At 38.5% G+C, this 25170-nt stretch overlaps 1 protein-coding gene across 1 annotated transcript in view; it reads right to left on the bottom strand.

The window, feature by feature from the left end:
• LOC104288866 (glutamate receptor ionotropic, delta-2-like) overlaps positions 1-25170 on the bottom strand; it is a gene marked incomplete at its 3' end in the record, with an annotated part of 606323 nt that overhangs the window by 17289 nt on the left and 563864 nt on the right. The window contains exon 9 of the mRNA XM_009887740.1: positions 214-315. Within this exon, the coding sequence (XP_009886042.1) occupies positions 214-315 (102 nt within the window). The remainder of the gene's footprint in view (positions 1-213; positions 316-25170) is intronic.

Raw genomic sequence — 25170 nt, 5'->3', positions numbered from 1 at the left:
GGGTTTTAATGCATTTGATTTGCTCTTTGAAATGAACTATACTGATAAATAATATTATATTCTGGAAATTGTTTCATTGCTCTGGTATTGACGAGCTGAAATCAGATGCTCTAACACCAACTAGGTTCTTGGTAAAATGGTGTACTTAATAAAAAGGTGAGGCAAGAGGGAGAAAGTGCATTCCTCCTAGTGCTAAAGGATGAGGATGCTTACCAGTACAGTCACGACCCGTAGAACCACTCCTCGCATGTTATTCTCCAACTTTCTGTCTGTTAGTGACCCATTCAGACCAGTGATGGGATTCCAGCAGCCAAGCTGAAAGAGAAAACAGAAATAATTTCCTCGTTGCCCATAAAACTTTGCCAGTCATTCATCTTAGGCAGCTTTAAGCAGGAACGTATGAAATAAACAGAACACCTTCTGGAATCAATGGCATGGAAAGTCAGAGAAGGGTTTTGCACACCGATTCATCTTTAAATTGCAAATGAAGCAATTAGGGATATCCGTTTGTGCTTTTAAATACCAGTGTGAAATGGATGACAGCATCCAGGGTTTGGGGGTACGCATATTGCTTTAGAAGAGCTCAGACAGAACTTCTATATTAATGAAAAACATTTAAAAAGTAGTACGGCTCTAACAATACTTCTACCTTACTTTCAGTGATACACTAATTGGAGAAATAATGGCTACCCTAATTTTAGCACACTGTCTGCTCCAGCCCATCTTTCCTAGAGGAACTCTGATGCAAGGAATTACACTAGTTTTAATTAAAGCTTATACTACTCATTGATAATGAAAGAACAGTGATTTTTAGCCATGTTAAAAATCAAATCTAAAGATGATTGAGGAAAAGACCATTGGACAGGCACATCACAGTATTGAGAAAGGATTGCAACGGATAATCCAGAAAAAGGAATTGAGCTATGAGATGCTTTGCATTGGAGCTATTGTATTTCTTGGGCTTCTATGGACAGAAGTTTTTCTCAGGGTTCTCTCTAGAACTAATTGCCTTTCAATCTGAATTTAGTAGATACTGGCCTGTAATTTAGCTTCTCTGAAAATATAACTTGCCTACATTCTTACATGGTGGTAGATGCTTATTTTGGGAACAAGGAAACAGACCAACCAACCACTCATCCTTTAGCACCACATACAAACATTACTGGTTTCATTTTTGGAATTCATTACCACATTCATCTGGTCTGTACAATTACCAGTGTTAAATCCTACAGAAGGACAATGACTGACTTCAGAGGACTTTGGAGCAGAGTCGCCCTTATGGCACGTAAACTAATTGCCCATGTAAACCTGTTAGACAGTCAAAGAGGCAGGCATCTGCAAGCACCAGTTCTTGCTCTGAATTGCCTTCTCCATGGACTGTGCTTGAAGTCTAGGGAGGGATGCTCATCTAACTCGGGTAGTTAACTTAAGCCACTAAACCAAGGTAGTTTTCATATTGCTATTTAAAGGCACAAAAGATCTTGCTCTGACAAAAACTAGATTAACATCAGCAGGTTACTGCTGGGCCCACTGGCCTCTACTAAGACTAGTCTCTCAGACAATTCAACCCTATAATCTGTGAGAAGTATCAACTGTAAAACATCCGAAACATTACTGTACTTCAATGCACAGTCACAGAAATGGCAAGGTGCCCAAACCAGCTGAAGGGGTCTGGGAAAGAAGGGGACTACCTTTCTTGACCATGGTTGAACACAAATTTACAGAAAGCATTATTTTCAGTCCTTCATGAGAAAGGCCTTTGCACATGTGTTTCATAGATCTTTCAAAGTGAGACAGAAAACAAGGAACAAACTCCAAGCACACACATTTAACAATTTGAGACATGGACCATTTGAAATACTTGCTTTCTTCATTACACCCACTAGGCTATTTTACAGCAACTTCTCAATTATTTAATATTCATATCAATTCTTTGAAGAAGCCGTCTTAAGAAATGGGTGCCTCAAAAAGTAAAAAAAACCAAAACTTTTTGCGATGATATAGAGGTTAGGTTTGACTTGATGATCTTAAAGGTCTTTTCCAACCTAAATGATTCTATGATTCTACGATTCTATGTTTCCCAAAAGAAGATGGTCTTAAAACAATATAGTCATTTCTGTCTTCCATTTTCAGAACTGTCCTAATTTTTCCCACTTTTAAGTTAAGGTTATACTATTATCAGGGAATAAGTAAGAGTATTGCTGAGCATACTTTTAATCTCAAGTAATAACTAAATGAAGGATCTACTGGATTCAAAACTCCAGCAGAAATCATTGGAAGTAGCAATATGATACAAGGAGGTACTAAAATATGAGACAACATATTAATCTCTTGCAAGTAGTCATCTTTCCAATAGCGATTTCTGAATAAAAGCACAAACTGTCGCTGCTTGGTTTCCTCACTTCAGGTTCCCATCTGATCATAAAGACCAACCACAGATTATAGTAGCCATCTCTGATTCTTCTACACCTCCTCAGCACGTCTAGCTGTTCACAGCAGTATGGACAGACCACTGACATGTTCCAGGTCCTCATCACTCCTCTGGCAAAGCCCTCCAACAATTTGAGCTGAATAACCTAATTGCTGAAGTGCGTTACCTGCAATAATGCAATGAAATGTAGTGAATGTATTTGAAGTGTGTGCACAGTATACTGTATGTGATAAACCACTGCCATCTTATAAAGCAAAGCATTTGATAGTCTACATTTTCTGTACTAAAAATATTGAAAACAGCACTAAGTTGAGAACAAAAGTGCATTAAATTAATTCGGTGATTGTCATTCTTAGTCACATAAAGAAACTAATTAGAACTTAGATCCAATTAGCATACCCAAATGTGTTGGAAGTGTAATTACTGCAGAAATTGTAATGGTTTTGCCAGATTTAAAACCCTAGGAAGTTACTGAAGAGCCTTTGTGTCCTTTTGAGGTTAAAGTCCATTTTTAATTACGTACATTAATGTGTACATATTTATGTAATTAAATTTTTAGCCCGACTCATTCTACCTTAAGGAAAAAACTACCAACATAACTGATTCCTGAAAATTTAGTGTAACACTAATTTTCCTTTAAAAAGGCACATTTTATTTTCAATTATTGTTCATTTAATTTTCAATTCAATTGTTCCTTTATGCAGCACAGTCATGGCGAAGACGAACGTGCAGTGCCTTGCCAATAAAGTTGAAATTGATTTTGAGTGGGAGCTGCTTACAGTTATTAGGTGAAAATGAATCAACATTTATTGATAACAATCTGAGCTTGTCATTGCATCAAGGAGCAAGTGTAACTTGCTGAAACAGCAAGGTGGGGGTGGTATGAACCTACATCTTCAGCTCTACCTCTCGCTTAACTGCTTCTGCAAAACATTTGTTGCTTCTGCATTTACAGAATCAAAGAATGGTCAGGGCTGGAAGGGACTCTGGAGATCATCTAGTCCAACCCTCCTGCCAGAGCAGGGCCACCTACAGCAGGTTGCATAGGATGGTGTCCAGGCGGGTTTTGAATGTCTCCAGAGTGGGAGACTCCACCACCTCTCTGGGCAGCCTGTGCCAGTGCTCTGCCACCCTCAAAGTAAAGAAGTTCCTCCTCACATTAAGATGAAACTTCCTATATTCAAGTTTGTGCCTGTTACTTCTTGTCCTGTTACTGGGCACCACTGAAAAAAGATTGTTCCCATCGCCCTGGCACCTTCCCTTCAAGTATTTATAAGTACCGATAAGATGCCCCTCAGTCTTCCTTTCTCCAGACTAAAGGGACCCAAGTCCCTCAGCCTTTCCTCATAAGAGAGATGCTCCAGTCCCCTGGACCCTCTCCAGCAGTTCCCTGTCCTTCTTGAACTGGGGAGCCCAGAACTGGACACAATACTCCAGATGCGGCCTCACTAGGGCAGAGCAGAGGGGGAGGATGACCTCCCTCGACCTGCTGGCCACACTCTTCCTGATGCACCCCAGGATGCCACTGGCCTTCTTGGCCACAAGGGCACATTGCTGGCTCATGGTCATCCTGTTGTCCACCAGGACTCCCAGGTCCCTTTCCACAGAGCTGCTCTCCAGCAGTTCATCCCCCAACCTGTACTGATGCATGGGGTTATTCCTCCCCAGATGCAGTACCCTACACTTACCCTTGTTGAATTTCATAAGGTTTCTCTCTACCCAATTCTCCAGCCTGTCAAGGTCACGCTGTATAGTGGCACAGCCATACAGGTATGTCAGCCACTCCTCCCAGTTTTGTGTCATCAGCAAACTTATTGAGGGTACACTCTATCCCTTCATCCATCTCACTGATGAAAATATTGAAGAGGACTGGACCCAGTACTAACCCCTGGCAAACACCACTTGTTACTGACCTCCAACTGGACTCTGTGCCACTAACCACAACCCTCTGAGCTCTTATCTCTCAGCCAGTTTTCAGTCCACCCCACTGTCCATTCATCTAAACTACCCTTCCTAAGCTTGCCTGTGAGGATGACGATTTACTTCCTTTTTCTTTTTTTTTTTTTTTCAACTGTTTTTGATAGTTGAAATGAGAGAACAGATCAGGCAGTAACAGAATCTCACATTATTTCTGGTTGATTTGTGTAGAACAATATGGGTGATGGGAACTCTCTATTGAGCACAGTACTTGTCTTCATACTACATGAATTTTGTCACTTATAGTGCTTTGTACTTCAGGGGCAGTTTCTTTTATTTATTCTAGTGACAGCATTCATTTTGCTACATTCAGATATAAAATGATGAAGATGGAAAAGTTGTCAATGTTCTGCTTCCTTTGATATCCAATTTACAATCTCTTTCTGATCATCCCACCTCCCAGTTTGTTATCCTCTCTATCATCATTATTAGAGTGGGTTTCACTCTCCTGTTTTGCTGGCAGAACCAAAGATTGACCTCCATTTGCAGAGGTGTTTCTTCATTAGAAATTTTTGCCTATATGAACCATGCATTATGGAAAGCCTGTAATTTCTATACTGATAATAAATAGGCAAAATCTATTTTGTGTATATCTGCAATTTCCAGACACTGATTTATAAGGAACTTGGAACACTAAAATCTATAATGCCTTTATGACAGAGCTTACTGCCAGATTTTCTCCCCTACTTCCTATGAAATCATGGAACTCTGCTGAATACATGAGAGCTTTCACTTCTCTTTTTCTGGCAGAGTAAAATGCAGATTAAAACCGTGCCACTTAATTGTGAAAAATACATTGGCCTGGTATGATCCCAGTTGACAGCAATCACAGAAAATAAGTGAAACCAGAATACTGATACAAATGTATATTTAAGTGCTTGTCACTACAGGAGAGCGTAGAGCATTCTCTTACTTCAATTGATATAGAAAATATACAGGAACCGGTTCATCTAGCACTGCAATGCAACCTCCTCTGAACTCGGACTGCATCACAGCAACACTACAAACAGTCAAGAGAAGAAAACGCCCTAGAGAAGCTGCAAGGGAAATCTGAAAGATAAAACACCGTAACATCTGCAACTGGAATCGATTAGGAAACCAGGATTACTATCACTCCTCTTTCCTTTATTTTCTTGGCATTTAAAGAGGAAAAGGAAAAAGAAGAAAAGAACAAAAGAACAGGAACTTGGTTTTACTAGAGACACTCAGACAAAACATTTCCAGTGGAAATGCCCACAACAGAGCACTGCTCAGGAACTGCTCCATTAGCAGCTCATAAGAGAGCTGCCGGTCACCCACAGAAACACTAGCCTCCTCGCCTGCAGTACCCATGTGTTCTTCAGAAACTCCCTTCTCAATTTTCACCCAGGTCCAACCTGCTTTAGGAACTGACTTCTTCCAAGATGTGACTCCCACAGAAGAAATGCGCATTAATAATGTCCTTTTCCATTCCAAAGCATAATAAATACACACGACTGGAAAAGAAATCATGAAGCTGTCATGAAACAGCACTCAGGTAGGAGATTCTAACTCCCAGGTGTGCTGGGAAGACTCAAAATGGAATGCACAACAAAAAATAACGAAGAAAAATGTTGTGGTTGTTTTGTGAGGTGTGAATTCAGCATTTATCAAATTTGCTAGGACACCAGTTTAGTCAAAATTCAAGCAAGACAACATAGAAAGAGTTTTACACAGAGTATCCCTGATGCCTCTTGTCCAACAGTGACTGGGAAATCAGACACTAAATCCTATAGGTGAAAGGCTACGTTTCTCAGAAGAAATGCCAGAAAATACATGTTTTAGTTGTCATTCTGATACTGTCAGCTATGAAAAATTCAGTCGGACACTGTCACCTGGTTAAAGAGTCCTTTCAGTGCAGCTCCCTAGCCAGCACCCAACAGCTGGTCAGCCAAACCTGCAAAATGTCTGCTGGCCAGCGGTTAAATGAGGGCCTTTGTACTCCTGGGCTTGATTAAAGAAATAAGCATCAGTTTTGTTCTTCGTGGCAATTTCCTAACACAATTGGTTAGTGAGAAAGCTTTTTGCGTTTAACTTCACCCTTCACTGAAGCTTAGGTAATAGTCAGCAAATAATAAGTTGTTAAAATCAATAGAAAATACTGTGTTCAACAAATTGGATAATGTATAGCGGCACTTGTTTCTCCTACATTCTGTGTGGTGAAACCTATATAGTTCTGTACATTCAGTTAATTATTTTGTACAGTATGTTTTATTGCTTTAATTTGTCTCTGGACTAGAAGGAATGACCTGCCCCTGGACTCGCTCTATTATTTTCAAACTATGTTAGGAGAACATGAATAGCCAAGTTTAGTTTTATAACCAGTGGCTTAAGGATTATAATTGCAGCAGTCAAGGTGGTTTATTTGTTTTATTAAATGATCATAGACACAAGTGCAAGTGACCTAGGTAAGAATTTCTTTCCTCAAAGCCAAACCACATGGCAGAATAACACCACACACGGTTAATAAAATGTTTTGCTTTGGGGACTGCCCAAATTTCCTTTTCTTATTGAATTGAAATAAAGAAGCTAATGGAAAGTTACCTGCTGGTAACCTGCTGTTTGTTTGCCTACCAGCTCTTGACTCAATATTTTCTCAAGGACTCGTGCACCCAGATTGGTGCCAGAAGTTATAATTGGATGTTTTAGACCACTGACAAATGTTGAATATACAGGGAAAAAAAGCACAGACTGCATAGCTATTCTCACACTGTGTGCTCCACTCATGAAGCTCACGCTTAGCACTTAGGCCAAGCTTCCAGAGGAACTCTAATGGTATGATTTTTGGAAAGTATAGTAAATCACCACATCTCAAAGATAATGAATCATCTCCCCAAGCCAGTGGTGTCATTCTAATGGTCCCTCACTTTTTTCCACTCTTTATCTCTAGCTTACTTTCTCTATTACTACTTTCCCTTTCATTTGAAATTTGGTGGGTTTAATCTATCATTTCCCACTCGTAAACGTCTTCTCTTTTATCTTTGGAAAACACCCTTTTTTCCTTCTCTGCTCCGCTCTGGGAATTCAGTACTCCCAGCGGTTCCCTAACCTGTGGTTATCTGGCTCTTTCCCATATCGGAATGCCTCTTGTCATTTCTCTGCGTACTTTCAGCATCTTTTCTTTTCTCTTTGCTTTTCTTTCCCTTGATCTTCCCTGCTGTTTTCTCTGCCTTTTTTCCTGTCTTGCTCTTCTTGTTTAGGGCTTGGGTTGGTAAAGGGACCTCACTTTTCACTTCACCCAGCTTTGACTCATCTTTCAAATCACTTTGGGTCCTTTCTCTTTAGCCCTTGGATCTCCTTTATTCTCAGGCAGTCCTGTCTCTCAGGAAGCTTCCCCTCAACTCCTCCCTCTCCTCTTGTATTATGAGGGAGATGAGACTTAACAAAGATGGGACCTTACTGTAGGTCCCTGCTTCTCTCACTTTCACCTTTCATATGTTTTTCACTCCCATCCCCTGAAATCCTTACACAGCTCTAAGGAAAAAACCCAGACAAGGATACTTATAGGCCAGATGGTGATCTCCTTCCCACTGCCTCCATATTTCAATTAAAGTCAAATACTCAGAAAAAACCTGTTCTTTGACCCAATGCAGACGTTCCCCCCCTTCACCATTTTGCGACTGCACTGTGGATCGCTGTGCAGGAAAAGCTCCCACGGAAAAACCCGGTGGTGCTCAGGGGTTGCCGTGGCAGCAGACATTCACAGGGAAGGTATCCATCCTTCTTCGTTCGGCTTGTACCACAACCCAGAGCACGGAGAAAGCACATGCATGCAGGCTACTGGCATGTTCTGGCATTGCTTGAATGCCAAAATGGCCTTTGTGAGGAGGCAGGTTTTGTTCCCCTTGTGCTGAAAATTGAGGTAAGAGTGTAGCAGCTGACAAGAGCACGTTGCTGGTGGGTGGGGTTTTTGGTCAGCAGCTCCAGAGAGGTGAGATGAGGAGAGACCACCCAAGATGAGTAACACACTTTTCAGACTTTATGATTCAACTGGACTTGGCCGTGTGTCACTGAGAATACATCATGAACAACAGGAAGTTGCGAAGAAAAAAAAAGCTTCACGGAAGACAGGTATTAGTCGTTAAGTCTAACATCTACTTTTATGTGATATTTTTTTTAACAGCACATTTTACTTACTAGAGTTTGTGTTCTCACCTTGTTATAGTTTATCAGGTGACGTAAATAAATTAAATTAAAATGACATAAATACACTCTTCCTCCTCAAAAAAAAAGAGAAAGTAATAATCTTTCCCCAAAACACACATACACACACTTTCTTTTCTCTTCAGGAGGCAAATACTACCAAAGTTCATAGTGCCAGACTAAAACTCACAAATATCACCTTCATTTTCCACTGAAAGCTTGCTCACTGATGTCTGAATTATTCCAGGGAAATTGATAATACCAAGTAAGTTCAGCTTTATGTGCAGTTTAAATACAATCACTTTGATTTTTAATTGCAAATCCTCATCTCCTTTCTCATTAAGCATTTTAAGAGTTTAAAAGGATGTCTTTTACCTAAATCATATAAGGTCTGACAAAAAAATTGAAGAAATCGAGGTTTATAATTGAACTTCATCCATTTCGTGCTGGGATACCACTGCATCTTCATGAAATCAAAGAGAAAAATATTCACCAGCTTGTATTAGATCACGATATAAAAGATTTCTGTGTCACAGTAAAAGCTATGATCAAACCTGATCAGCGACAATGAAAAATATTGTTTTCCACTGGGTTGCGTGAAGCTCCCTCTCTATAGGTAGCAACAAAATGCGTGTAGCACATTACAGCTTCTCATCAGTTCCCTGGGAGTATATGAACATTCTTCAAGAGACTCCCAGCTTTCCCTTCAGCTAAGTAAGATGCTTTTTGGGGATTTGATTTTTCAGAAAGGGTTTGACAAAGTGGAATATCAACAGAAACCATTTGCACTGTTGCAAGGCTCAAAAATGCTGGGGGCAGCATTCCAGATATAAATCAAAATTCTAAAAGCATAGAACAAAACCGGCACTGTTTCACTTGGAGAGAAGTGGGTATACAGAGCAGGATTCTGAACAAACCCCGTCCAATAAGCCACATAAGTGAATCCTTCAGAGTAGAGTAAATTGGCCCATGCTGAATGCCCTGCTTCTGCAGTGGGCTGCTGCCAGTGCTGAGTTACTCGGGTACCTCCACGCTGCATTGCAGTCAGCTCCATGAGCAGGCACGCTGAGAAGCACCTTGGCTTTTTTTTTCCTGCAATGAAAATCTCCCCTTGAATATAATCACAGAATTAGTAGTCCAGGAGTCAGTTCTGGAAGTAAATCCACGCAAAGAGCTGCGTATTAGCTTCATCATGCTCCAAGCTGGGAAGAAAAAGAAAGGCTGTTGCCTAGCTCCAGCCCAGGAGCTGCAGTAGTAGAGCAGTGGTACAGACCTGTGCTTGTACAAAAGAAATCTGTGCTTGTTTTAAAGGCACCAGCCAAGGAACACTGTGTTTAGGTAGATGTGGGGCCCTATAAGGTTACAGAACACCTGGACTCATCTCAGCAGCACCTCTTTAGTCCTATTTTTGAAGTGTAAAGAGAATTATCACACTGCTGCTCGCACAGAAATACATCAATGAACTCTACATCTGGTTATCTTTTCATATGAAGCATGATGTTATGGAGTATACTTTTTTTTTTCAGGTATAGCATATGGGAATCTCCCTTTTTCTTTGGCAAGCTTAATGATTTTAAATGAAGCCATACTCCACCACTACTTACTCAAAAGTAGATGATTTATGTATTTAGCTACTCAATGCTCCATGAGTAGTACTGCTGCTGTGGTTTTCCTAATGCATGAAAAACAAGACTTGCATTCACAGGACCTGGATAAAGGTTGGAAAATGTTCCTAAGATGCACATGCCATGGAAATACATGTTCTGAAAACCTTTGAAAGAGGATGCTCCATTTTTAAATATATACTTAGCATATTTGGCATTGCTACATAATTCTTAACTTCAGCATGAAATACAGAATAAGAAACAGACACAGAAAAACACATCCCTGCCTTACTCAAGGGTCTGATGTAAAGGCATGAAAACACTCCTTCCAAATCCCAGACACAAAGCCAAAGAGAGGAACATGTGACAAGATACTATTTTTATCCCAAAGACTGTGGGTCCCTGTCTTCTCAGACACATCCACCCTCTCATCACCAACACGAGAGACAAAGGAATTAGTATGGAGATAGTGCGAGAACGTGCACAGTACAGATGATATATGTATCTTAAAGCATACCTGCACCTGTCTAGAAGCTGTTCAAACTTACACCACATCAAAGTAGCTTACAGTCTCTGTTGTTCAGCACAGAAGAATTTGCCAGCTCTTTCTTAAAGGTAGTATAAAGAAAGAAAGATCCAATGAAAGCATCTCCTATTCATACATGCCAGTGCAACAAGCTTCCCACTCACAGGCACTGTGAAACACCTGCTCACAAAGCATCAACACCAATGACAAAAAAAAAAAAAAGCTGATGGAAAATGAAGAATTCACATGAAAAGCCAATTAACTCATCTCCATTTTAAATATGCATATTATAACTCCTGAGAGTGCCTAAAGAATGGAGACCTTTGGTGAAGAGTCAAACCAGAACAAGCTGTTACTTGAATAGTGCCTTCAAGTTTCTCACTACAGAGAAGCTAACATGACAATGCAGCAAGCGCAGCACTAGATGATAAACTGCTTTCTGTTGATTCTCCAGATATGCGTGACGCTTAAATGGGAAATGCAGAGATTGAAACAATCTTTGCCTACACAAAGATCAATACTCCGTTCTTAAATCCAGGATTTATTCTCAATGTTGGCAGAAAAAAAAAAAAAAAGAGGCTTGCTAAGTTGGATATGTCACAAACTTACTAGCTTGATGCTGGCTAGTAAATTAATGCAGGATTTTGTCACTGATTTGTTAGAAAGTATTATGCCAGTATAACCCACACTTACAGGGTGTATGGCTAGAGTGTCACCAGTTTTCAGTGCATTACGGACGAGGTATTACAAGTGATTTACTGGATCATATATTTTTGAAAGTTTGTTACTAAAGTAAATAAGGTTGTGGTGTGTTCTTTCCACTCTCTCAGCATAGAGCAGCTTTCTTAGGAATTAGAACACACAGTGAAGAAATCAAAAAACTTAGCACAGCAGTGACCAAGCAGAGTACCAGTACCAATCAAAAGCTGAGAAGAAGCAACATCTTATTCTGAAAGCTGGTTTTGGACCACAAGGCTCAGGACAGTGGAGAACAGAAAGGTCAAGAGTGAATTTGAGGACATGGTCGTGGCCAACAACCTGGATTACGAAAGGGAACTTCTGGAGTCCTCAAGAGCAGCACAGGGGCCAGGAGCACTGAGAACTTTGAGGAACTAGGTCAGGATTTGTCTCATACCAGGAGTCTCTCCTTCCACTGGGTCCAGAAAATCCTTTCTAAGATTTTTGCTTCCAGATGATCTAGCCTTAGTTCCAAAGCACAGGCCTCTTCAGTATCAATAAACTGTTACTGAAATTATTTCTGTGCTAGAGGCCCTGACAGAACTGCTACACTGATAACCAAATGTTACACTGATACCGATCAACAGCAATTTCCTCTCCAACTACCAGCACTATAAACTCACCTTCAGCACAGACAATACATTCTGCTGCTTTCCTATATACCACAAGACATCTGCTACATCATTACGGAGCAGAAAGTCTGTCCCTAAGACAGACCTGTGTTTCTACTGACTTCTGATGATGCCCTTTAATGACACCTCAGAGGCATCATCATTCCTGACTACCAGGAAAAGTATAATTCTGACTGCACAGTGGTTTTTGCTGGTGGTGATGCTGTGCAGCAATCACTGCTGAGAGATAGACCGTACAAAACTGTTTAAAGTTTTTATGTTACACTGGTGCGCTTCACACAACATATATTGTTCAAGGCAAGTTCAGAGCCCACTGTATCTATTACTAATCAGTGCTCCACAGAATATCTAAACCCGAGCAGGATATCAGTAGCTAGTTCAACGCAGCCACATAAAGTAGTGGATGCTTCTGTATTGGAGAAACAGAGGCATGAGTGAGCATAAATTTCATGTGCTGAAGTAAAGGTGCGAAAAAAAGTTGCCTATTAAAGAAGGGCTCAGATGGGTAGTATAACATTTCTATATGTCTGTTATTTGCTTTTGAAAATATAAAAGAGCATCACAATAAAATAGCATTAAAGAGGCAGGCTATGACTCTGATGCATAAAAACCTACTCTGACAATTAGACACAAAGTTTCTAAGAAGTCTCTGAGAAGTGCTAACAAAAAAAAATATCTCTCCTGCTTTACCATTAGTTGAACAAAACTGGAAGGCTAAAGAGTTTTGGGAAGGAAAAAGGTAAGTTTTGCTTACCAAGTCAAAATATTTTTAGTAGATTGCTCTGAAGGACCTGAATGGCTGACTGTGAGTGATTTTAAAAGCTCATTGCTCCATACAGCGCAAGTATTTGCTCTTATTATGATAAATAAGCTTGTCAGATCTACATATCATAAACATTTAAACGGCAAATGATATGTAGTAGAATACCTGAAGGCTTAAATAAAGGATCCTTGTGGAAAATAGTAAACCATTAGTTTAAAAGATGAATTGACACTTCTAATAAGCCCTCTCTACAATAGCTGAATCCATAAAATAAATTTTTATTACAAATGAAAATCACTGCTTTAATGACACTAGAATTTGCCACAAAAATAAATTAGAGATACATCTCAGTAATTAAAACTACAGAAGCACATTATTAATCTATCTTGCAAAGGATGGGGATTATATTTGCTAGTACACTATATTCCCACAATAGATCTTGTTTAACATGCACAACGCTGAAATTGTGTAAAGAAACTATGAACTTTAAAGATTTTTTTTTAATTTAGTTTAATACTGCAAAGGTCCTTCTAAGAACATGTGGCATATATGGCAGTGATTATTTAACCAGCTAAGTAGTTATACTGTGCTCATCAGTACAGTGCTTCTAGGATTTAATTTTAAGGGATAATATAAATTTTAAAATCATCTTTCAATTTGAAAAGATCTACTACTTTTAAGAAGGGAGAAATGTCTACCTTAAAATTATATTAACAAATCAGTGATTGGGCTTAAATTACTTTCTTGAGCACATTACAGCTACTATACTTGCTCTTTGGGCACATTATAGCTACTATAATTGCCTTGATTGCTTGTTGCTTCCCATTTTCAACAGCACCCACTTGATGTGACTGTAAACAATCTGAGGTAGGAACTATGTTACCATACACATTAGTAACCTGTGTAATGGAGCTTTTTACTGTAATCATAATTATCATTAGAGATATAGTCAAAATCAAGTATTTTGTCCTCATTTTTCCCCGAGTTTCAGCTATACCTTGGTTTATGTTGCCTGCCTGACAGCTACCAGGCTCTTTCCCCTGTATAACCAATTACTGAGGGGTCAGAAATGTCCAAGAATTCTCTCTCTGTATGATCTACCTGTGGATATGCCAGCATCACAGCCTTTATGCTATACTGATGAAAATAAGTATATTAAGCTCCTTCTTGAGAGGAGAGAGACATTTATTCAGTTGGAAAGGTGAGTTAAAAATAATAATATTCCTCCAAATGTTAGACACAGCCCAGGAACAGAATCCTAGAGTCCTGTTTCTCAACAGCGTGTGGGTACCACTGCATTATCTTCCAATGCACCCTTGAAGCTTTTCGCTGGGGACACTCATTATCTTTCAATCAGTAGGTCTGAAGGTTAACAGCCACACTAGAGAAGGTGTAAATACCTTCGGGGCTAAGAGTGCTTGCTTGAAAGCTGACTTGTCTGTACTAGTCTTGTCCGAGTGTTCATCTCCACCATAGTTGTGACAGAGAATTTTACTGGTTTACATGGACTTACAAAGAAGACGTTAATCCTAGATTTTCAGAATTTACACAAACTTCCCCTACTTATTATTATTATTATTTTTTAGTATTTAATATCATGGTCTTTTAGGATTTCACTGTCAGACTAACCTCTATCTATGCAATCCTAGGTAATATGCTGCCAGTCTGCTACTTCAGGCTGAGGAGGAAAAAAAAAAAAAAAAGTCAAAAGAGCCTATTACCTGGTGTGGCATCTATCCATTGTCTAAAGTGGAGATGAAGGCTATTAGCCCGTCAGCATTAGTTCTGATTTAAACACTTTACTCTAGACACTTTCATTAACTGTGTTGACATAACTATATATTATTCATTTAACCTGCACTTCATTGCACTCCTAATATGCAATCATGTTTTGCAAATGTGAACGTGAATATAAGGCATTCAAAGCTGGAGTCTTGGTTGGTGTAAGTCAGACTATTTTAATGAAAATAAGCCTCATTAGTCTGGCTGAGGATCCAACCCTATCTCTACACCTGCAAATGCAACTATATTTCTTCCTAGAATAGGTCCTGAATATGCCCCCATTTTTAGTACAACACCTTGGATTTATGATCAGCTCAATTCTCATTGCATTAAAACACTCATTAAAATGAGAATTTGTACTGTTATAAGAAAGGTAAAATGCTTCTATGCAAGATGCACTAAAACTAAGTGAATAATTCATCTATTTTTTCATATATAAATTTATTCATGGAATAATATCCTCTAATAGTTCCTGTTATGGAGATTACAGGCAGCTTCTCCAGAGCACTCAATAATCAGAAAAGCTATGCTGGTTTATTTGGCTGGACACATTGCCCTCACAGAACATCTTTGTCTCGTGATTGGACTACCAGGTTCCTGGCATGAACATCTGCATTTATCAATTCGATTCTTACCAGCTTTAGAACCCAGGAAAATACAGACGACATACTTTCTGAAGTAATCATTAACAGTAACTCAGTGTAAGTATTGCACAGCATATTATAGTCCTGCTCTCAGTAATTGTCATTCTGGGTTGTTTTTTTTTTTTTAGCAAATTTAAAATCCTTGAACAATCAAAACTCACTAAGTCCTTGAGCAAACAAGTGCTGGTAAGTCCAAGCCCCTAGCACCCAAGCAAACCCAAACCAGTCTGTCTAGTTGTTTTGTGGGGTTTTTTTGTTTGTTTTTGGGTTTTTTTTAAAGATTTATTTGAAAATTCAGAGTACCATTAACAACATATTAAACTATAATATATCCACCAATGTCCTTCTCCCCAAGCTAATGGGATTCATAGTTATCTCACTTCAGTAGCTAAGAGAATTTCCTCAATTTTTTTTGTAGTTACTTCTTATATGCTATTTCCCTGACGAAAACAAGGTTTAAGCCCCTCCACCAGGTCTATTCCTACCTTTAACGCACTGGCATCTTCTATTCCAATCTCCAGATAGCTATTAGGATCATATATCTTTTGGAAAAAAAAAAATAATCTCTAATCAGCCCAGTCTATTTCTGTGCTAATTATCACTATGCTCAGCCTGACTATATTGAACAGATAACCTTAACACATACACATTATTTTGAATTGTGTAAGCTTCTGTCTCCCTGATTATATAGAAGTGTCATTGTAGCTCTCCTGGTGTAATTCTATGAACAGGCCAGGCTTGTAGAGAGAAGTAATATCTTTTATTAGACCAAGAGATATAGTCAGGGGAGAGAACAAGCTTTGGGCTCAGAAAACTAATGAAAGTCCTCTGAGACAAAAAAGCTTTCTTGTTTTTCCTCCAACTGTATTATTTGGTCTTATAAAAGATATAACCTTTTCCCTATAGGCCCGACTGTCCTTGGTTATAATAGATTACTTACGAGGGAGATTGGTCAAAAAAGGGGTTGTAGAACAAAATAAAGTAAACCAAAAAGGCAAAAACAGTTAGGGAAGGTAAAATCAGGGCCTAGATAAATAGCAACTCCTTACATAAAATTGCCTGCTTGACAGTCCTGAAGATGGCCTCTTCAACCTCAACACCATGACAGGATTGCTTGTCAAGACTACTAACCTCCAGACCAAAACCTGACCATCAGTTTTTTGGAGAGAGCGTACAGGTGAGCTGCTAATTAGCACACTGTCAGCTATCTGCAGAAAGCAGGTGGGAAACTGGACAGCTCTCAAGTGAAGTTATGTGCATCTAAGAGATTTAAGGACATGAAGGGATTGAAAGAAGGGCTCCCCATACATACACGTAGCAAAAGGATGGCTATGGAAAATACAGGCTTGCTGCTCAACGAGCAAGGGACCTGGAGACAACAAACACAGAAGCAGCTGAGGAACATGCTTTCTTTGCCTGAATCTTTACTGGCAAGGTTTGTCCCCGGGCTTTCCAGCTCCTGCACCTAGCGTCAGAGTCTGGGGGAATGAAGTGCTACCCATGACACATGGTAAATGATGAGGGGATGCTTAAATGAGCAAATGAGTCCATGGGACTGTACAGGATATATCTGATAGGGCTGAGGGAGCTGGTGGATGTCACTACAAAACTCTGAAAGGTCACAGTGACTGGAAAAAGGCAAACATCACACCCATCACTTCCCATAGAAGCTGAGAAGGAGCGCAGACAAAAAAATGGAATGGCCAGTGGAATATTCTATACCACAGATGTTGCGCTCAGTGTGGGGTTGGCTAGGGGGAGGGTGGTAATCAGTGATCGCTTCTTGGGTTGGGGCGGGCAACTGATTCACCAGGCGGTGAGAGTGACTTGTGTCTTGTATATTCTGCTACCATTAATATTATTTTTTCCTTTTCCATTATTGTTCTATTAAACTGCCTTTATCTCAACCCATGAGTTGTTTGGGGTTTTTTTTCCCCCTTTCTCCTCCTTTTCTTTCTCTTCTCCTTGCCCTTCTGGGGTGGAAAGGGGAGTGAGCGAGTGGCTGTGTGGTCCCAGTTGCTGTCTGGGGTTAAACCATGACAATGGTTAACAAAACTAAGAATCGGGGAAGAAGGGAAGGACACGATCCAAGTTTCCAGTCAGAGAGCAGTAAGATGTCAGGCATAATCTAAAAGAGAAGTGAAGGACATCCCTTTCCATCTGAAGGTGATGTTCCCTGGGGATCAAGGCAGGACATCCCGGCCACGTGCTTTACAGGCAGTTGAGGCATTTGAAATAGGAAAGCAAACTTCTTTAAGTAGTGAAGAAATATGTTGGAGATTTTAAAGCCTCTACTTCATCCAATTATCTAGTCTATAAGACTCTGATTCTTCACAACCCAGTTTATCAATTAGTCCAGATCACTTTTTACAGTAGACAACTGCTCCTCCAGTTAACTGCAAATTTTACCAATGACAGTTGTCTAGTTTCTTGAAGAAGGTTCATAAAAATATTTAAAAGGAAAATAAGCCATTTTTCTTGAATATAAATAGACCTCAGAACTAACAGCAGCTGGAATACAGAATCATAGCATGAATTGATGTATTACCAGACAGGTATAATAGATGGAGGTTTAATCAGTAATTATGAAGGTCACCCTACGATTTGTGCTATGAAGCATCTTCTTTTCATTTGTTTGATATTGGCAATTTGAACTACATAGGCTGAAATTTTCCATTCCTGATGTTAGTTCAGGGTAAAATAAACTCTGTCATAACTCATACACACATATTATTTGAGTTACAAAAGTTGATGTTCAAATAAATTGGTCATTTTCTAATTCCTGAGTAGTATTCAACCTTGGAAATGCTTTAAACCCTTTTTTTTAAAGTGATAATACAGTAGGTAGTGTTTTAGCATAACTTTCACCAAGTTCTCCTCCCACTATTTCTCTACTTGTTTCACACTTTTATTTAGCTGGAAATGTTCCACGTTTTGTCTTTGACTGACATTTCATTTATAATTTTTTTTTTTTAAACTAGGGCAAAAATTTTCCAACTCTGCAAAAGGAAGATTGCAAAAAAAAAAAAGTATTCTCAAAATTAAAAAAAAAACCCTAAAGGTGTCATGACCTACTTTTAATGCTATTTTGGACAGGCAACTCAATTCAGCAAGGAAACAAACAGTCTGTGAAAAGTTTGCATATGCTAGCTGAACCATTTCTGAGACAGACAAACAGCTCCGTTTGCTATTTTTACTTTTCAACTGTCATACAACTCAGGTGCTAGATCATCTTGGTAAAATCTGCTTTATACAAATTTTAAAATCCTGATAATATCCCTTTTCTTCACAGAATGGGACTGAAGTCTTAATTCATAGCTCAGAACACTAGAATTAGAGCTTTAGGTTTTAACAGGCTTTTTAGAGAATGTTTTCAATCACACCACAAAAGACACTTCTAAGAGTATGTATTACTAGCATTGAAAACCCAAAATTTCCTGTGGACTTCATAGAGCTGTTTCTGACAGATTAGATAACGGCTTGCTACAAATCAGTCATAAAAAAAAAAAAAAAAACCAAACCAAAAACCCCAAAACACTATTTTATGGTTTTGGTTTCTGCTGTTCTTTGAGCGTCAGGAATGGCTGTTTGTTCTTTAAAGCAAAGAGCTCTTGTTTTCTTTTTGTTTAGTAGAGCAGAGGGTTCTCATGTAAAATACCTAAGGAAAAATGTCTCTATGAATAGTACAAACTTGTCTTTTCTAAAGTAAGATTGACTCAGTGATTTGTGATTTCTTGAGGCATCAGGCTGGCTATTTTATTCTAACTCAAACTCTCCGACTCTGAAATCAATCATAGACACGTATCATAATTTGAATTAATACCTTAAAAAACAACACCACATCCTTTCTTAAATGTAAAAGAACAAATGATAAAGCAACTTCTGACACTCAGAAATAGTATCTTTTCTATTCTTTAGCTAGTACAGAATTGATATTAAAAAAGTTTTGCAAACAGCTAAATCTTTCACTCGGGTCCTAAATCAAAGACCCAAGAAACTGATGGGAGTCTACTGACTTCAGGCATCTGCGGATCAGAGTGCTCCAGCTTAGGTGCTCAGCCCCATTTTTATTTTGCTCTTCTGAAATTCTTAAGGAATGTAGCTGAAAAATTCACTGTGAATACATTATCTCATGGAATGAACTGCCCCAGTTCCTGGTGATTTGTTCATAGCTTTTAAGTATTGACAGAATTAATAAAAGCCAGAATATGGCAGAGCCCCAGACTGTCGCTTCAGCATTTCACTTTTTTGACTGGATGTCTGAAACTCTTTATTGGATCACCTAATAGGGAAGGACTCTGTGGCGTATCCTTGGCACAAGTATTTAGCAGAGAATTCCTAGCCAAAGAGGGAGGATGAGCTACGATGGATGACTTCAAGCCGTACCCACAAACCCTCAGCTCTAGGTTGTACCATGGGCCTGGCAACAGTGCCAGCATTTCTAACAGCTCATGTAGACTACAAAGCTGCATGGAATCAAATTAATATCTGCAAATATTAATTTTGGAGTCATATCAGGTTTTATCCCTGCATCTTTTAGTCCCAGCATTCTTAGGCAAAACACACGAGCAATACCTTCAGCGTATTGTCAGAATTTAGGAAACAAGTTAATAACCAAAGAGAGTGGAATTCCATGAGAAATAAGAGGTGTGCCGTGGGACCACAAAGGACGGGAATAGTTGGAATACTGAAAAGCTCTCTCCTGAATTTTTTGTGTTAACAATTTTCTAAAACCTCTAATTATTACAGCGCAAGACCTGCAATTCTAAAATCTAGAGTTTAATATTAGGCTTCTCAGATTTGTTTTTGTTCTCATGCCAATCAGATGCATTTACTATGTATTTGGTATTCGCTTTCTCTGCAACAGGGAAGCAGCAAAACAACAACAAAAAAAAATACAAAAACCCAGAAGATGACAGAAAGATACTGTGTGTTGTTAGAATAGTAAAATTCATTGCAGCTGCAGAAATCTGTATAATCTGAGTTCATCTGCAAGTGTAGAGAATACACGGGGGAAAAAAACCCAAAACAACCAAAAACCCCTCATTTGGCTCAGAGACAGGTTGCACAACATGTAAATTAGCTAGTTCTCACAGACCTATTCTTAAAGCTTACTGCTGCCATATCAGGTACCTCCTTAAGATTTATAGTTAATGGATGCAAGTTAATGCAATTTAAAATTTTATCTTGCCCCATTCCAATTACACAAATTCAGCAAAGTCCATAAACACATGGAAACGGGACTTATAAAACATACCTTAAAAGTGGAGTTAGAATTTTTACTGTAATGAAGCTACTGTCATCTTCCTCCAAGACACAGCTAAGACAAACATGAAGCCTTTTCCGCAGCACAGAAGACTTTGCACTTGCAATGCCTATAGTCTCATTTGGGACATGTGGGAGAAACTTAGGGTGATGAAGAGCTTCCCACTGCCCCATATCAATTATCTTGTCCAAATGAGCAGAATCAGACAAAAACATTTGGTCTTGCAAAAGAGGAAAACACAAAAAAAAACCCTCAAAGAAAGACACAAAAAAACCCCCAAAGGTCCTGGCCAAGCAATTCTGGATCCAATTAACTCAATGAAAATTCAGTATCTTTTCATAAGTCCTCTTTATCTCCTTTGATCACAGTCCGCCTTTTTATGACCCATTCTAAAGCTTAAATGGTATGTTATCATCAACGTCACATTAAAGAATCACTGTTCCCTTTCCACCTCAAACTCCTACTTTTGAAACTGTAGGAATATAATGAACGTCTTAAAATGTATAGTTAAAGGTAAAGTGTTGACAGCTGTGAGAAGAATGAATTTCCCTTTATCTAAAAGTCATGCTTTTAAAGCCACGTATGTATCTAAGAGGAATATGTGTTCAATTTCTTCCTTGATGCAGTGTTCATATAAAAGCAGCAATTCAAATAGCCATGGTCAATACCGGTGAGAACTGTAGTGCAATATTGATGAAGTTCCAACAATTCTTCCGCAGGGCTCTTATCACTCCAAGTGATCTTCAAACACAATTCAGTAGGAACATGTTGGTAGTGATAAGATTCAAAAGAAAAGAAAAGGGATAGGAAAAAAAATACCACTTTGAAAAAAAATAATTCTTCTCTTAATGCTGTCCAACACACAAGGAGCTCATTGCCAAATATAAACTGAGTGATCCCTATTGATTGTGGCCATTCCGAACTGTTACCTCATCTTGGTCTATACTCAAGTCACATCAAGGAATTCCAACAATTTGAATGGTCATTAAACTTAGCGCCTGAATTCTCGTTCTCTAAATCAGGATAGATTAGCTACCTTACCTCATTAGGATGCCAGGAGTATAGTTTCATAAATGCCTACCACCATTTAAAAGAAATAAACTTTTATGAATACCAAAGTGACACACGTATTTGGTTAGATAACTGCAGGCCTAAGTTTAAACTGGAACAGCTCAGAATGAATCTCCAGAACTCACTTCTGTACCAAAATTTTCCACCTTTTAAAAAGTTTGTGATGTTCCAGCACTCCCTGTGCAACAAAATCAGCCCTGAGCTGATTACCTAGAGGCTGAGCACGCCTTTGCTTCCCATATACATTGGGAACCGTGATACTGACCTCACTACCTTCCAGTACAAACTATCTCCTGTGAAGCTGACTCAAGCAACCATCCACAAAATTCTATTCACATTCACTGCATATAGCCCTCATGACAATGCCAAACATCCTATTTTATGATATTTTGGTTTCAACCCTGTGGCTCTCAAAACTGCTGACAGGCAGTTGATGCTACGGAAAACACAAGTCAAATGCCAGATTACTTTTAAGAGAGGCTGAAAACTGGTAGATAACACAGACAGAATTCTATTAACACAAGGTGTGAGCTGGCCTGCAGAGTTAATGCAAGAATAGATTTCCCTTCTCCATTTTGTAAATTCAATTCCCACTGCTGTTAATGAGAATTCAATTTTCTTTGCACCACATCAACAATCTGATATCACAAACATGACCAAGTTAAATGCTTCCTACTCTAAGTGTTGATTTATCAAATACACAAAATCATATCTGTAATATGGGACTAGCTTAAGTGTTATGTTAAATAACACAATAATATTTTAAAAGGGTAAACCAAACCAGAATTGTGAAAGAGATTTCAGTTGAGTGATGCAAACTGAAATATGATATAGAGGTGCTTAACTTATAAATTCCTGAGCTATACAAACAGATATCTATTACATCTGTACTTTAAAATATCTGTCATAAATTGTTGTGGAGGCCAAGGAGATTTCTGAAAGTTTTCAGAGACAGTTCTAATTTTAGCAAGAAGTCGGATACCTTTCTTTGAAAGATTATGATCCATCATCATCTATGAAATCCCAAATGGTATGCATTCTTAGAAATAATGATCCAATATTAAATATTTCATTTACATACTGGATTACCTGGGAGAATTCTATGTGATCGTCAAAGATTATTAATCATATCAGGTTGATTAATTTTAATGTGCAACCCAATAAATTTTAAGAATTTTGGACAGCGCTTCTATTTTAACACAGTGATAATTGACTAAACTCTGTCCTCCACAGTCTAAAAATAATAATATTGATGAAGAAAAATTCAAGAATCAATATGCATAAGACTGAAGAAATTCATGACCCAGCACCAAAGGAGCAGTCATGCAAGAATTTGGATACCACAAATACCAAGGAAGTGTAGAATCATAGAAGTGAAACCCAAGAAAAACAGTATGTGGCTTTACTTGTCTGAAAGAATTTTTATTTTTTTCTTTTTTGATATGGACACACTAAATCATTCAAATAAGACCTCAAACTCTACCCTGACTATATTTTTGAGACATAATTGATTTGTCTGATTAATGTGATAGTCTTACTGCAAAACTTGATGCAAAAAGAAACCAGGATTCGATGGGTTTATTTCTCTCTTTTTGGAGCTTCTAAAAGCAGGGGGGGAGGGGGAAGAGTATTATTGGCATGTTTGTTGAGACATTCCTCTATTTCTCATTATTAGAAGTAATCGGTAATAGTCCTTTTAATGTAAATTACTACCTTTGCTATTTATTATGTGGTGGCATTATTATGATTATTGCTGTTGTGTTTAGATACCTAATCAGTACTAGTATTATCATCATAATGGTGACTGGGAGAAGAACTAAAGCTCCCATTTGGTGAATTAAAATACAAGAAGGAGCAACCTCTGTTCCTCAATCATTTTGAGATGTCAGTGTCAATCAAGCACTGCCTTACAGTTCAGCATCTGCTGGAAATATTTTCCTTTTCCACTCAAGCTCAGCTGCAGCCCAACTACACCATATGTGAATTTTTAGATTTTTCTCATTCGAATTCAAGAAAGATTTCATTTATAAAATTAAAATGATTAAGACTCAAGTTTCATAAGAGTTATTTAGGGATGACAATCAGTCACTAGTGGCTTGGATGGGATTTGAATCAGTGATGTAAATAAGGGATGTTCTGTAATTTGTTATCATTTCCTGAGCCAAGCACAATGATATTTTACGTGTTCACATCAAGGAAAAGCATGTAATTTGATCAAGCTGCAAGTGCAAACTTCTTGGCAAAGCCTGAGGGAAAGCAATGACAATAATAAAATAGATAGGCAGGTTGTCAAGAGAAGCGAGAATACTTTCAACTGCACACTTTTAAAGGAAATCCTGCAGTGGAGGGGCTGAAAATGTTGCCTACAACGGTGCCCACGGCTATCCTGGAGCTGAAGGATTAGTTCATGAACTGCGGACATGCTATTATTAAATGAACTCAGATAAGAGTTAAATTCATTCATTTACTTAACTGTATTGTTGGCAGTGGAGCAAATCCTCAGTGATGTAAATGAGAATTGGAGCCATGACAATTTCTAGCATGAGAGTGTCTGACCCTAGACGTATTTATTTTGCTTGAAAAAGTAAAGACAGTTTATATGTAAATGAAATGCAGCTTTCCAGCTCCGTATAATTTGTCAATATGGATGTTAATTTCACAAAGACTGAGCAATCTCTATTCTAGAATAATAATAAGACTTGATCCCACCAACCCTTACTTGTAGCGGTAATCTTATTATGGTAGTGGGACCAGAGGAACAAAATAAAGGCTACTGTCATGAACATTTTCAGGTGAATGCATATCATATGATACTTTCTTTTGTATAATCTTTGAGGTGTTTCCTCGTCTCTTTCAAGATAATGAGTGATGCTAAGAGCTAAAGTGAAATGCTAGGACATCTATTAAAAGTCAGCTTTTCGATGGATTTTCAAGGAGTAGTATTTCTTGCAATTTGATCTGGATGTAGGTAAAAATATGATTTTATAGGGGAAAGCTGATATCAAAACTACTGCTACCCTTTCTCCTCTTCATTATAAAAGGATTTATACCTGAATGCAGAAAACATTAGGGAGCTTAAAGCTGTCATATGAAGTCTTTCTTGGGAGAATTTCCCCTCATGGGAGTTTCAGGTATAAATCCAGATTCTCTGATTTATTCACACTCTTGATAGCACTGGCCTCAATCTGCAGACTGTGCTTTTAAGGATTTGAAAAGAGCCTTAAAGCATCTGTAAAGGCGAGAGTGCTAAATCCATTTCAGGGTGTGTCATAAGATCATAATACAGGCTATAGACATAATATATTTTTCAAAAAGGACACATTTAAAGTGTTTTCTGAGACACAACACTGAATTAAATCACTTCACTTGAGAACTACCAAGAGAAAAAGGCCAGGTGCAGAAAATGAATAACAGGATATTTCATTTCCATTTTCTTTTTGCCTTCTCCTTAAAACATTTGAATTTATTTTGTTTTCATTTTCTTGTGATATAATTAGCGTTGACTTCAGGATTTACTGTTGACTAACGCACAGATCTGTCCTGATTTTAACATACATGTTGTGAGACTCTTCCGA

The sequence above is a fragment of the Charadrius vociferus genome, unplaced genomic scaffold (assembly GCF_000708025.1).
Source record: "Charadrius vociferus isolate BGI_N301 unplaced genomic scaffold, ASM70802v2 scaffold296, whole genome shotgun sequence".
Taxonomy (NCBI): Eukaryota; Metazoa; Chordata; class Aves; order Charadriiformes; family Charadriidae; genus Charadrius; species Charadrius vociferus.
The sequence above is the reverse complement of the archived record's forward strand: the minus strand, read 5'-3'. Positions and strand labels throughout refer to the sequence as shown.